Source organism: Notothenia coriiceps, unplaced genomic scaffold (genome assembly GCF_000735185.1).
Source record: "Notothenia coriiceps isolate Sejong01 unplaced genomic scaffold, NC01 NC01_scaffold00035758, whole genome shotgun sequence".
Classification (NCBI taxonomy): domain Eukaryota; kingdom Metazoa; phylum Chordata; class Actinopteri; order Perciformes; family Nototheniidae; genus Notothenia; species Notothenia coriiceps.
In genome coordinates, this window is record NW_011368459.1 from 23,001 (window position 1) to 38,809 (window position 15,809).

General features: G+C 40.3%; 2 protein-coding genes across 2 annotated transcripts; both read right to left on the minus strand.

The window, feature by feature from the left end:
• Positions 1–6,597: 6,597 nt before the first annotated feature.
• cnnm2b (cyclin and CBS domain divalent metal cation transport mediator 2b) lies at positions 6,598–9,319 on the minus strand. The gene is made up of 2 exons (XM_010791737.1): positions 7,535–9,319; positions 6,598–6,617 (listed from the first exon to the last, which is right to left on the minus strand). The coding sequence occupies exons 1-2, from the start codon at positions 9,030–9,032 to the stop codon at positions 6,598–6,600; spliced, it is 1,518 nt and encodes a 505-aa protein (XP_010790039.1). The 5' UTR covers positions 9,033–9,319.
• A 635-nt stretch (positions 9,320–9,954) lies between these two features.
• as3mt (arsenite methyltransferase) lies at positions 9,955–15,487 on the minus strand. Its single transcript, XM_010791738.1, has 10 exons — positions 15,479–15,487; positions 14,405–14,532; positions 14,160–14,310; positions 13,625–13,761; positions 13,454–13,523; positions 13,291–13,372; positions 13,080–13,211; positions 11,659–11,798; positions 11,463–11,585; positions 9,955–10,536 (listed from the first exon to the last, which is right to left on the minus strand). Exons 1-10 carry the CDS (start codon positions 15,485–15,487, stop codon positions 10,432–10,434), a joined length of 1,077 nt encoding a protein of 358 aa, XP_010790040.1. The 3' UTR covers positions 9,955–10,431.
• Positions 15,488–15,809: the final 322 nt, after the last annotated feature.

Here is a 15,809-nt window from a genome sequence, read left to right on the forward strand (position 1 = left end):
TTATGTTTTTGTCATTATTACAACAAATACACACTTGCAACTGATAACACTGGCAATGATTTTATATATTAGACTATTGAAAAAAAGATCATGCTCCAAATAAGTGGGGGTACGGCGTACCCCCTCGTCCAACGCCCCCACTACACCACTGGCTGAGACAACACACTCAATGTCATCATGGAGGGTTTAACTTTCCTTGTTGCTTATCAATTTGTGGTGCTACTGCACAGAGCAACATTAATTCTGGTTTAGTCTTATCTGGAAAAACAGTCAAAAATTTGGTATTTGGGAAAATTCAGGACAGTTCCAATTTTTGCATCTTTGATCCCCCTCAGGATATCCCTCGCCCCCAACCAAACTAACCATTTGGAAAACATCTTAAGTTGCTATTAAGCTACAGACACGCTTTGCTTCAAGCTGTTTTTAACTAAAGATAAGCTAGCCAATGATGAAGCTAAACTGTGGCTACAGTGAATTTGAGCCTCGTAAAAGATTAAACATTACAGCATTGTTTTATTGGATTGCAATGTGTAACTCATAAACGTACTTAAATCTAAGTATCCCATGAAAATGTTTGATGAAATCTTGCATGGCAAAGTGTCATTAAAGTGTATTTTATAGCTCTATGTTTAACTGTACATTTATTAGAGAGCACATTGTCTGTTTTTGGTGTCCAAATATATTAGGCAATGGCTGTTTGTGTTCCACAGGAAATTAGAGTCCTGTTAAGCCCTGGAGCTTACAGCAATGTTTGGAGCCGTATTCTTGAGGTGGGTTCCTTAATGTAGTTGATGTTGAAATGGGAATTTGTGTTTGCAGTAAGAACAAAGTTAAATGACACCTCAATAAGGATAATTTAATTTGTGTTTTGTTTTTCCCCTTATGGCAGAAGGAGTTGAGCCTGAGACACAAAACAAAAACTGACTAGAACTGATCTCACGAAAAAACCGGCAAAAATGTGGCAAACTTCAGGGCAAAGCGGTGAAGCTCATACGCAAGTGCTCATGCGGAGAATAGACCACAGAACTTAAACTATCTGCCGTGTATGTGGTGTTGGGGACTTCTGAAAAAATCTTACAAGCAATTACCGTCCTCATCTAGCAGCTCACTGTCTGTTTTAAACAGACTATCCACGAGGGTCAAAGTTCAAAAGTACTAGAGAAGTTAATACGCTGTAATTAACTTCTCTGTGAGGTTGGAAAATGAAGGTTTTCCACATAACTTAGATGGGTAGAATCTTAGATAGGTGAAGTTTGTGCAAGGTTACCGTTAAACTCACCATGATAGACTAACTATCGGTAAAATAATATACTAACTGACGTCAATGCAATGTTCAAAATGATGGCCTGTAAGGGGAATTCACCTCACAACAAAGGTGTGTGTATCTTAAAAATATAATGCCACATTTTACAATGGTTCCAGAGATAACGTTCATGTAGGTATTAAGATATGATTTGTTGAACTGGAGTATATATTGAGGCTACAGCGTAAAGCTATCGTCACATACAGTAGCAGCCACAAACCCACATTATATTTGTTAATATTACTAAAACATCCATTTCTCACTCAAGAAACCGAATGAATGTAATCAGCTGTAGGTTGAAACGTTAACATGTCATGTTAGCTCGCTAGCTGCGCGAAGCAGAACTGTTGGGCCTAGCTTGTCAGCTATAGCTTCCTCGAGAGCTACGAACTTGTTGGCAGCCAAGACCACCTGTTTCTGTATAGAGATGATCAGTCTGTCAAGCCAAACACTCAAGACTTTTGCTGCGGCAGGGCTGAAAAAGGACCAAAAAGCAAAAACGACTGCAAAAGCTTTGTGTTTGAAAATGCAATTGTGTATTTGAGGTTCCTCAGTCATCTGCTCAGCAAACAGAACGGGGACTTTGAGTCGGAGACCATCAAAGAACTATGAAAATTCATGAGAGACAAAATTCGTACCACCCTGTGCCATCCCTGCAGACACCCAGCGGAACAATACAACAACAACAATAACGTAAATTGCCATTATCAGGATAATAGTGTTTTGAAATCATGAAATCGTGATATAGAAGTGAGAAATAGAGCAATGTTATTCAAATGCAGGAATTATGGATGAAAGAGCAGAGTCACAATGTTGTTATTTTTAGTTATTCTTTATGCAAGGGAACCTTTTGATTAATGATAACCTTTTTATATCTGATGAAAGCGTTACTTTTTAAAGCAAATTCATTACACTGTTAAATAATAAACCATCAGACACAGATCTACATCTTTGTTGATTCTTGATTGAGACTGGAGGATGTTCTTCTGGAAGTAACATTTCTGAAAGAAGCAGGACAGATATAGATGCATGACTATGAGTTATCCGCGGTAAAATTAGGAAACGTAACAGATATCAACTTGTCTAATACCGATGGAACATATTACCTATTGTTCTCGACCTCATCGGCTGACTCAGGAAGTTCTTTATTCCTGGTCTCAGGGAGCAGGAAGCCGAGCACTCCAGCGACCAGCGTAAAGCTGCTAAAGACAGCAGGGGGTATGGACCAGTGAAACACGGCCAACATGTTGAGCAGTGGAGCCATCATCCCTCCTGCTCTTGCTGACATGGCTCCTAAAGCTGTTGCTGTTTGTCTGAAAGAGGGGTGGGAGTTATAACAGTAATATACTTCCCAATCAAATGAACAGATCAATTGATTTCCCTCAGGTTCACAAAGTTATTATTCCATATTTACCTGTTTCTTTACCCTGGTCTAGAAAGTTTGCACACAAAAACAAAAGGCTAAATATAAACTTTGAACACCTACCTAACAGATGTTGGAAACAACTCCTGCAAATAAACGGTACATACAGCACCAGCCCAGATCATAAAGAAACGAGATGCGACAGCTAAAGATGTAACAGCAATGGGATATCCTGAAAACATAAACAAAAAATGGTTAAAGACAGATAATAAGGACAAACAGTATGATACCATAATTTGGCTAACTAAACTAATTGGTTTATACCTTGAGGAACAGCCAGGATAAACATGCTGGATATTCCTCCAATCACAAATGTTGATACGAGTGAAATTCTTCGCCCAAAAACCTCCATTAGCCACATGGAGAGTATATTAGCTGCCACTTCAAAGGCACCAAACATAAGCTGTGTCAAGAAGACGTTGGAGCCAATGTTTCCCATGTCGAAGTACAGGGAGAACAAGGTTAGGTTCAATGAAAAACTTAAAAACAAGAAGAAAACAGATCATGCATTATTAAACATTCATAACACGCACATTCATTTTTTAACAGTTGCTTCTTCATTCAAGATTAATGATTTGTTCTGCAGCATTAAGAGTAGTGCAGTGATGACGGATTTTTGTCTGTTGACAAAAAGCAATGACATTTTACAAATGTTCACATTGCTTACACTTTTTGTTCAGCAAGATAATCTCCACATATTAACACCACTCTTGTGCTTTTTGAAGTGTAACAGCAATCACTAGAAGTAAAAAGCTGACGTTGTAAACAAACTACATAGCAGTCGAATGTCTGTAACACCACTGCTGAGCTTAAAGATCTACTATCATGCTATGTTTAGGCCTATATTATGTGTATCAAATACATACAAATATATAAAAAACATATAGTGTTATGCTCAAAATACCAAACAGATCATGCATTTTAGAAATCCCTCATATCCTTTATCCATGTTAGAGATTAGAATGGTGTCATGTCTCGTAAATTATGTTAGTTAGTTTTTGTCTTTGTCTAGTGATTTTCCCCTTTATTTTTGAATAGTAACCTTCCCTCTCGTTTCAGATACTCTGACCTCCCTTCCTTGTGTGTCTCCCACTCCTGTGATTGTCGACCTCGCCCCTGATTGTTTCCACCTGTTCCCCATTACCTGGTGTATTTATTGTCCTCGTCTCCCTTTGTCCTGTGCCAGTTCGTTTCGTTCCTTGTGACTACCACCAGCATTAGCAATCCAGGATTAACCCCAAGCAGAGCTTTGAGCCACGTCTTGTTTAAGTATTTTTGTTGTTCATGCTCCTAGTGTTTTTCCTCTAAAGAGGAAAAACACTAGGAGCATGAACAACAAAAATACTTAAACAAGACGTGGCTCAAAGCTCTGCTTGGGGTTAATCCTGGATTGCTAATGCTGGTGGTAGNCAATCCACTCCATAGTAAAACCACCCCGGAGGTCGAAGTTAACCTTAAATGTTTCCATTTTAAGCTTTGTAAGTTTGTTTCGTAATGGACAAAATGTAAATATATGTATAGAACGGACAAGCCAAATCAAGCAATCTGATTGGTCGATAGCGTTTTTGCTGACCTTTTTGATTACAGATTTGAAAACATCGTTGCTTGCTTTAAAAGTAGCACTTTAAATTAGTAGCGCATCAGATTGCTTGATTTGACTTGTCCATTTTATAAATAGATTTAGAAACCAGGTTTAGAGATGAGAAGAACTGAGTGTGTGTCTGTGTGTTTGTTGCTAGCAGAGCATGGGGACTGTTTTGGACAGTGTTTTCTCCTTGCCTCTGTTGGGTCAAGTCCCAGTCCCCCGTCTGGACTCCCAAATTCAAGTTAGACAAGTACTCTGCCTTCCCCAGGGGAACAGAACACACATAACCTGATTTGAGCTCTCCAAATCTCCATACAGTAGATCCTGTCTCCCCCCCCAACAAGGCTGGTTACACTGCATGTGAGCGAGTGAAAAGCTTTCACTTTCAGGAATATCACAAATAATTGAAGGTGAGAAGGGCAGCTAAATTCCTGTTTCTGACTCAGGTGCTGCTTGCTTTGTTTCCCAAATGGTGCACAGTGACCCACTCATTAACCGGTAAAGCTGCAGCCTGACAAGCAACCCCCTGGATGACAGTAATTGTTGCAATCGCAGACGGAGAGTAATTAAAGAATGGGTCAGAAGTTTCCAGAGGGGTGTCTGCTCAAATCAAAATGCTCCTGCATGAATTTGACTGTAACCCCTAACCTAGGACCAGGGTCAAGCCGGGTAAAACCTAAAAATGTGAGCATTTTTCCACTACCAATAAAACGTAGGGCAAATTTTACATTTTGAAGCTCCATTAATACTGTTCAACTACTTGTATAATTATTTTAGGATTACTTTGCTTCAGTTTTATTTCTGAGTGCTTGAACTAGTATAATATTAAAATTTGAATAGTTTTTAGGTTGAGAATGTGAGCGTGAAAGTAAATCCTATAAAACTGGAAACTGAAACCACCTCGCCACAAAGTTTATACCCAATACTGCGATGCAGTCTCTAATATGAGCGTTTTTTCAGACGTCTATGCAGCTCGGCAAGCGGCATCAAATTAATTAACAATGACTTACAATACAAAGCACTTTGAACTGAGTGTGCGCTGTGCACAGAGCCAGATTGACGGGCAACTTTGACCCTGCAGCCCTCCCTACAACAGTCGCTTATGACTTACATGAGAGGCTGAAGGCGAATCCCCTCTGGCAAGGGGCCAGCCGCAGAAACACTCTGCCACTACACACCAAAACTGGACATATGTGAAGAACTATGTCGCCGACAAAATGCGCTGTTTTGGGTTTTACTGGAAGGAAAGGAACATAATTAACAACATGAGTAAACAGATACAACTGAGACCGCTATGGAAGCAGTTGACAATTTAGGCTACTATTCAACAAGTGTCAGACTAGCATACAAGCTAAATCAGTTGGAAAAAACTGGTATAATGAAAACTATAATAAAAGACTAAAAAACTTTCCCTCCTTCTAAAACTGATATTGCAAACGTAGCTTGTAACATTGCAGGATTGTAGGAGTTTATATCTACCAAACATACTATAAGACTATTTTCAAATACAGTTACATACGTTATTTGCTGCACTTTGTTACTTCCGCCAAGGAAGTTGTGGTTTAAAATCCGAGTGACAGCTCCTTAAACAGCAATGAAGTATAACAGAAGTATTGATTTCTGTTGAAAAATTATAAAAACATCATGTGTGTGATTTGATGACACAACTTCTAATCACCTGATGTGTGTGTATGTGTATTTTAAGAAGTTGTTGATGTAGAGGGATATACTTACATCATTCCTATCTGATGTTTTTGACACCCAAAATAGTCTTTACACACAGACTCACAGGTCAAAATGATGTAATAATATTTACAAAGTAACATCTCCTCCCTCAGATGAGCACACTCCACTTGTACTAATATAAAAAGTGAATCAGGGGATACTGCAGGGGTCATATTCGGTCACACACGGTTATTTTAATAATCCAGCAGAACATGGCACCCCCCGGTTCTGTAACATGCATATTGTTTTGAACTTTCTCTATCTGAAACGATCAACAAGGTCAAGGGAATCGATGTTTCTTGCTGCTAGTGAGTGTCTGTAAATAGTCTGTGATGAAAACAAACAAACCCCCGTATTATGTAATGCTAATTTGGCAATGAGCGCGACAGCTAAATTCTAGTAATGGAGCTCAATGATTTGCCCTGTTTCCCCCCCAATTAATCCTCTTAAAAGTGAAGTGAATATTCCAATGAGCACGCAATGCAACAATCATGCAGTTCCCACCACAATTTAAGCATTGATAAATTAGTTTCTGAATATGTGTGCCCATGTATCACTTGGTCACACCTCTAGCTGCTTATCTGCAGGGAATAAAGAAAGTACCAAATTCCGCACACAAGCTGCCAGGAACAACTGAGTCAGAGAAAACAACCGAGAGGGGGGATGGCTATGCAAAACATCAGGTAAACCATGGGTGAGGTAAACATATTTAAACGCCATGCGCATACACACAAAACACATGAGTGGGGGACTTGAGGGTGTTAAAGGCTGTTATTCATTATCCACACGACTGCATTCCAGGGCTGGACAAAAGGAGTTATCGCCACCATCATTCAGAGGCAAGCACAAGAGAGGTAGAGAGGGATTTAAGCAGGTTCTCAAACAAGATGCCCCCACCTGATAACCTTAGCACTGCCGTTGCACCATTCCCACATGTCCTAATGCATTCACTAATCAGAGAGAAAGAGAAGGAAGGAGGGGAAAGAGTAAAAAAGAGTGAATGAGAGGGAAAGGTTAGAGCAAGAGGAGAGAGAAACCGTGTGAACATTAACAGTGAATGGAAGCGATGGAGAGAGATAACCTCCTCCTCCCCTTTACAGGAAATGACCTGTGAGGCTGTGGGCAAGTGCACCTCACTACAGCTGCCTCAGAATGTAGTGATGTAAGGCCGGATAGAAAATGACAAAATAACTTTTTCTTCCTTCACTACCTAGAAGTTTCTTGTTCAAACCCCTTTAAGTTCTGTAGATAGGTTTTTTTATTTTACCATTCCCTCAAACAATATGACCTTTTCATGAGGCACTCCTATTGTATTATATTCCCTAATAATTCACCTGCTATCCTCCCTTATCCAAAGGAAGGAGGATGTGCCCTGACTTTTTTCACTTGAGATTAAACTAATAATAAGCAGGCTCTCTTTTATAGTTGTATATGGAATCATATTTATAAATACATAATAAAACATGTGAACAGAGTGCATTCTATGTTGTTGTCTCACCTTTTTTAAACTCCTCCAGCATTGTATCCAACTTCGTGTCATTGAACACAAAATGCAGTGGGTGGCTGTAAAACTTTGTGATGGTTTTCAGAGGAGTGCAATCATCCGGGTCCACGAAGGCCAGGTCCTTGACAAAGAGCAGATCCACTATGTTGGACTTCTCGCCCTCAAAGACCGGGATGCGCGTGTAGCCACTCTTCATGATCTCGGACATGGTGTTGAAATCGAGGGTGCCATCCCCGGGGATCATGAAGCAATCTCTCAGGGGCGTCATCACGTCCTCCACGGTCTTAGTCCTGAGCTCCAGCGCGCCCTGGATGATGTTCAGCTCCTCCTTCACCAGGTCGTTGTAGGGGTCCGTTACGCGCAGCATCTCCAGAAGCTTCTCCCGGTTGTACACGGTTCCTATCTCCTGACCCAGGAGATAGTCGAGGAGTTTGCTCACCGGGTAGGAAGCAGGGAAGGTGAGCAACATGAAGAACTTGGTGAGGAAGATGGTGTTGGCCCCGACAGCGAGGCCGTGTCTGGAACAGATGGCCTGGGGAACGATTTCTCCAAAAATCACTATTCCAATGGTGGACATGACCACCGCGATCAACCCAGAACCGGCGATGTCATCCAGCAGGATGGTCAGGGTGGTGTTCACTAACACGTTCCCCAGCAGAAGAGAGCATAGCAAGTAATTCCCTTGGCTCCTGACCGGCTCGATTTTTTTGGCGTAATTCTTCTCCTTCTCGGTGCCGCAGTTCTGCACTATCTGGAGCTCCATGGGGTCCAGAGCCATGAGCCCCAGGTTCAACCCACTGAACATGCCTGACAGGCAAAGCAGCATGGAGATGACGATCACCTGGAGCCAGAAAGGCAGCAGAAACTTTTTCTCCTCCACCACTGTCACGTTGGTGTCATCCCCGTTGTGGTAGATCCAGGTGTTCTCCGTCCACGGGTCGTGAATCCCGCCCACGGCCGGTGTCGCGGTAGCAATGCAAAGGTAATACGATTTACTCTTCTCGGTCTTGCGCAGAGGTTTGACCTCAATTTCAACTATTCCCGATGACTTTCGATTTAGGATGATATTGGGTAATATAATTATATCCGAAGTCCTAATACCGCAGGGATGAAAGCTGGACGAGTCCTCCTGGCTCTGGTTATCCCCCGAGGAGCTGTCAACACTCCCTACCGTCCTGCTCCGCTCGTGTTCCGTGAAAGAAATTTTGGACCAGGTCTCGTTGTTGATGTTATGCCCGTACACCCTTAGTTTCACCCGAGAGCGCTCACTCAACCGCAGGTAGCCCCTATCCATGAAGGAAATTTCATCCGTGTCCTCCAGTCGGAGTCCTATGATGACGGTCTCCTCGGACCCTTCCTTGCCACTTGTCGGGGCGACACAACAGCCAGTGACAGTCAAGAAAATCATCGCCAAAGCTCGGACCCGGTTAAATGACGCCATTTTTGCAGCGGTGGGTGCCTGGGATGACGGCTCTGCCATATTGATAACCATTGGCAACCTACCGCCTGAATGAAAAGGGCTTTTAAAAATCAGAGCCAGTCGGAGTCCGCCTTCATCTCCGCCGAGGGTTGCCGTGACTTGTGCATCGGGACCTGCTCGTTCCCACTACGTGTCCGACACTGATGACTCGCGAGCGCAGGCTTAGGGGCCAACTCGTGCCTCCCCTGATGTCCCCAAGACAGGCGACGGAGGCGACCAATCAGGAGAGGCGTTTGGCCGGAGGCGGGGTGTCCGCAGCCTCCTTGTCCAATCACATTCCAAAACAAGTGCACCTCATGTTAAGAGACAGACAGGACTCTACTGGTGACTTTTTTTTTTAACATACAGAAGATAACTAATCAAACTTAAAATGTATTAAATTAAAAAGTGACTGCCCAATTTAATGCAATATAACCTCATTAAAATGAATTCTACTTTATAATGATACATTTATATTAAACTACATTGTTACTTTTGAGGGTAATGCATTGAACACATAATAGAAAATGCAATGATATGTCTCCTCAACCAGTAGTTTCCAAACTTTGTTGAGCTGTGACCACTTAAAAAAAGCAACATCCAAATCCTAATGTGTATGTGACTTATATGCAGTTGGATCAAATAATTCTAAGTGTTTTATTTGAAGGATTTCATGAGGCCTGAAGAGGTGAAATGTAGCCTTTCTTAATGAAAAAAATCACATTACAGGAGACAAGTTCCAGACTATAAAGATTTTATATAGCAGATACATATTATCTATTTTTTTCTTTTTCTTCTTTTGTTTTTTTAGATTTATGTTGGGAACCATTGCTTACATTATATAGTTTCCGAGAGGGTATTTATCAGTGGTCAGTACCGAAGGCCTTTTTTAAGTCATACCCACCTGTTGCTGTAAAGATCCCATCATATGGCATGTGCAATAAATTACTATTAATTAGATTGATTGACAGCATTTATTATAATAAAAGATATAACACAAAACAATTAACAAAGCAGTGCACTAAAACACTTTAGGCAATATACTCTCTTAATGAATGAATTCAATTAGAGGTGTTACAGCAAAAGGCTTTTTTATATAATAAAGATGGAAAAGTCCCAATAAAAGAAATCAATGACACATAAGAACATTCAGATGTCTAGGATTGTTAAGAAATATGAAAATAATAGCCTTATAAGAAGATTGTGCACACGTTTTGAATGTGTGAGCATCTTGATTTTGCCTTGATACAAAGCCAAAGTCATTTCATTCATGCAACATTCTTATTCACATAAATTAAAGTCATAATTTCAAATGTTAATATGGCACGACATGAGAGCACCGAATGAAGCATAATTAAGTCAGGACATTTGCGCTTTTGTTATTATGCTATATATCATGATGGGGCTGTATTTCTGAGTGCTCTTCACACCATCACTTGCAGCAGGCAGACTGAGTGCTGCAGCATCCCCCTGTGGCTGAACCTGGCTGTTGTTTCCCCAGCTGAAGGACCAGCTGGAAGGGATCCACAGTGCCCGCCTGTATCAAAAGTAAAACAAGTTAGAAATCAGTAGGAGTTAACAACACACACAGTTTTATGTATGTATTATATTTATGATGTGAAAGCAAATCTAAGAATTATAGAAAAGTTTGAAAAGGTTATTCTCCCTTTTTTTCAGATATTCCAGGATTAAACATCCTAAAAAATATTCATAATAGCAGAATAAAAAGGTGTTGTATGTTGAGTTTTTTAGTTCTTGTGTCCACATGCTATTTCTTTGATGAGATACTAGTTGTTCGTGAAATAAAAATTTCACATTAGCAATGCTTTCAAAAACAAGTTCAAAGGCTATGTATTACCTATTATCAGCAACTAGCCGCGCTGATAAGGGAAAAGTATCTTGGATATGATTTTACTTCGGAGGGACAGGCCAAAGTGTGAACCCAGGGACAGATGATACATTTTCAATTTCTTTTTTTGCTCCACAAAAACCAAATGGAACTTCCTCAATAGCAGAATAAAATGTTGCAAGTGATCATAGGATTAGGGTAGTCATTGAAAAATATATAGTGGTGTTTGTAGATGTGAGTGTGTGTGCACAGAACGACCATGAGAGCTGATAAGATGGCATTCCGTTAACTGAGAAGAGAACATTCCTTCTTGTTCAATGTTCCCCAGCAGGACTCCACAGTCTGGTTATGACTCCAAGACAGCTGCTTGACCTTGTGCGTGTGGATGTGTGCGTATGTATGTTTGAGTGCGTATGTGAGTGTGTGTAAGAACTTGCAGCATGCGTCCTGGTGCACACATGTGTGTGTGACTGTGTGCACAGTTCAGACAGAGGGGCTCTCTGGGTGTGTCACTCATTTGTAACGAATACGACAAACACACTGACCTCTAGTGTTTAACAAAAAAATAATCATACAGACATTTACATATCCTGGAATTCAGTCGTGACACTGACCTTAGGTTTGACTCCGCAGGACTCTCGGGGGCCTCCCTGAGGCTGGAAAGTGAAATCTTCCCTGAATCTGGAATGGGTCAGTATGGTGGCCACTTCTCCATCAACCTCCACCACTTCATCCACCTGTGACATCCACACATGTCTTATAAAATGTGCATACAGAGCTTGAGCTGAAGTAACTGTGGTATGTACAGACCTTGAATGTGAACTGAGTGTCAAACTGGAAGCTGTCCTCTACTCCTGTAATGCTCCCATTATATATGACCTGACAGGGCTTGGTGGCGCCTTTAGCGACCTTGAACAGGCGGTATGTGGCAGAGACAAACTTGAAGTCGCCTGTATTGTCAGAACAGGTCAGAGAGAACAGAATCAGTCAACATCGAGAACAATCTAAAATGTCTGGTATGGTATATTCAATGAACAACCATTTCACAAACACAGTTTGTGATACGACTTCAGTAGAACTCAATTTAACATAAGTTAAACATTAACCAAAGCTTTGCAGCACAATATACACCTACCCTTAGTTTTGTAAATCTAAATGAAGCAAACCTGAATAAATACATTTACAGAGATACTATAAATATTTTTAACATGTAGATGATTTGAGTATTAAATCGCTGGAAAAATCCCAATACGGAATCTGTTCCTTTTTTTAAAATATTGTTTGTTTCACAATGCAACAAACAATGTAAAGGTTGGAGCTGTTCAATGCTAATGGAATTTCTAAGAATTGCAATGTTGGGTTTCTCAATTTCTTTTTTCAAATTAAAGTTGGATTTGAATGTAATATTTCCTGTTAAATACAACACGTTCCTTGGAATGTAGCTACCAGAGAACGCCACTGTCAACATAACTGCACAGAATGTATAGAAGTATATAACAAGAACATGAAACTCTAAAAGAGAAAACTAGTGGTCAATTAGATATTCGGTGACCAGAGAACATGTCCATAATGCAACTAGATGCACAGGAATAAGGGTAAGTAATGACACGTAGTAACACATTTAAACCTAATGAAACTCTCTATTAACACCTGCACAATCCACACAGGTGTTTCCAATGTATGCCTAATTAGACCTCTCTGTGGGCGTGTGCAAACTGTGCTTGATTGACATCTCCCCCACTGTACTGTGAGCTGTACTGTGAACATGTTAGTGTGGGACCAGTTTCAATCTTAATGGTTCATGTCTGGTGACCTCATTAGATAAGTGGACACCTGTATGGGTGTGAAAGCCTCTAAAAGCAGGGTTTTTCAGGATTGATTTAGAAAGAAAATTATTTAAATATTTAAATCAGTAAAGATAATTTGTATCGTAAAATTATGTTGGCAGAACCTTAATTATGTCTAGTTTCAAAATGAATGCTTGTTACTTAAACAGCTAAACAACGTGATATAGAAAGATGAGTAAACAAGAAACATATTAAGAATAAAATAGAACCAATAGCAGAAATCCTAACTACTATCACATCTTTTTGGTTAAAAGATTACATTTCTCTACTTAAAAATCTATCACAGTCTGGAAATGTGTCTCCTACTTTTCCTTTATAACAGCTTTAAAAAATGTCTTTAATAAAGAAAGTTATGAAAAAATAAAATATAATAAAATATCAAACCGAGGATGTCCTGCAGCTCTTTGTTGTCCACGGTGATGACGCTGGCTGTTACTAGGCGTGGCGGGCTGAAACCAACTTCTTCTGCCAACTGCAGCAGATCCTTCCACCAGAGCGCTCCACCAATACACTCGCCTGCCAAGATAAATTACATCTTGATACGGTAGCACTATCTGTGAGCTTTTTATGGCTGTAGGATATACATTTTACGCACCCCAGAGAACTTTATGATTTTTTATTTCCTCTGTTAATCTTCCACTGCTGTAGACATCACTGAAGTACAGCTCACCACCATCCTAAAGATCAACAGGTAAACGGTGAATGTTCTAATTATTTTTCATAGCATTTCATTCATGTTTTGTGAGAGAGAAGCATACCTTGAGCACACTGTAGGATTCAGCCAGTACTCGCTTCTTGTCTGGAGAGAGATTCACCACACAGTTGGAACTATGACAGAAAACAAACATTTGAACACATTATTTCTAGAAGTATACAGCATTACAATTCAAAATAAAGACAGAGGAAGAGAGTTGAGAAATACTTCTTACATAATGATATCAAAGGAGCTCTTTTCCAGACCCGCTTCTGTTAGAGCCTCGATGTAGCCCTGGACAAAACTCACATTGGGCTTCTTGAAGCCAAACTCTTTCGTGTGATAGTCCACATACGTCCTGGCCACGTCAAGCTAGAACATAGAACACTCTCATTTAAAGCTGAAATATATATTTTTTTTTGTAGGTTGGTAGCAAGATACAAATTCAACAGTGTGTGATCTGCTTCTGTAGAGGTGCTTTGGATAAAAGTGTGAGTTATTGAAATGTAACGTAAACTTAAGAGCAGTACAGAACAATTACACACTCACCAATTAAAATAAATAAATAAAAATAATAAAGATAAATTAAAAAGGGATAATTATTAATATAATAAAAAAATACATTAATTATTATAATTATACAATTAAATGAAATGTACTAAGCATTCAAACATGCTATACAGCTACAAGAAACATTGAAACAGAATGAACACAATGATGTATATCAAGAAGAATACAATTATACCATAAATATTTCTAACGTACAATACCTGGTCCTCAGTCATGTCAATGCCAGTGATGTGGCCCTTCTCGCCTACCAGCTCACTCAGCATGTACACGTCCCTCCCACTCCCGCTGCCCAGATCCAGGATCCTGCAGCCCTCCAAGCACTCTGGCACCACCAGACCACAGCCATAGTACCTGAGGGAGAAGAGAGACACCAACAGTACGCTTCTGTGGATCAGTGATTGTTGCTAACACTTCACTGAGGGTGAAACAAAAGCTGCCCGGTTACCTGGCGGTGACTTCAGGGTGCACTTTCTTCAGAGCCTGGCGGATGAAGGCAGGAATGGGCTGAGCTGGAGCCACACAGGCATTGCTCTTCAGGTCAGAGGTTTTCTTCAGCACCTTGCCATAATAATCCTGTATGGGTGCAGAAAAAGCACACACAGCAGGTTGCAGAGCAGGAAGAAGTACCCAGATGTTGTACTTAAAGTAGAATTAAAGTTCCAGAGTATGAATACTGTGTTACAAGTCAAAGTCCTGCACTCAAAATCTTTATCAAGTCAAAGTATAAAATAATTAGCATCAAAATATACTTAAAGTACCAAAAGTAAAAGTACTAATTTTCCAGATTGGCCCATTTAGAATGATACATATAATTTGTTTTGAATGAATTCATATGTTTGTGTTGAGGTTTAGGATGGCAGCTTATTCTTACGCTGCACTCGGAGAGAAATATTGGAGACGGAGACGATGAACTGTTTAGCCCTTGAGCATGATTTATTCCTCTGCTTCACAGGTGATTCCTTCGCTCAGCCGAGCTAACTTAGAAGAAAACAAAGATAGACAGTGTACACGTGCATCAGGTGAACACACCCTCATTTACATGACGCAAGCCTGGTCATTACGTAGCACGTAATACTACAGTGCCTCACAGTGGTACAATAACAGTATTACATCCCTATAGTACAGAATAGACACAATCTCTCTACATACAATAACTGAGGACATACAGTATGTAAACATTTCCCTTAACAGTTTGTCACAGCTGGTTAACACCGCGGAACTCATTTTTATTATTTTATTTACTGCTGGCCGGGTATTTAGTCCAGGTGTAACTAAAGTCTTATTTAAGTGGAGTAAAAGTACACGATTAACCTCTGAATTGTAGTGGGGTAGACATACAAAGTAGCAAAAATACAGATACTCATGTAAAGTACAAGTACTTCAAAATTGTATTTAAGTACATGTTCTTGAGTATGGTAGCACTATCTGTTACTTTTACATCAGGTTGTCATCAATGTGTAGCCGGGCCCGACGCCACGAGGGGGCATTGCCCCCTCAGTTGTATTCTTTGCCCCCTCACTTTGAGCATCATTCATCCATCAAAAAGTAAAAAATAAAGTGGAACGAGATACAAAAAATTGCGTGTAAGTTTTTGCCCTTGTGAAAGCCCTCAAAGTTGACCCATGGCCGGGTGGCTTTTGCCCCTGAAACGGGCCTTTTTGTCCCTACAAAACCAGTGGGTAAGGCTGACTCACACAAATGTCATCGTGTGTCCGATTGTGTAATTCTGATGTTCGGAGTGAACCCCAACTCCGAAAAATGTGTAACGAACTGACGGACGGGTGTATAGACTAGATTTGTATCATTGCACATAACCCCTTTATTAATAAATTTCAATAAAATATTAACAC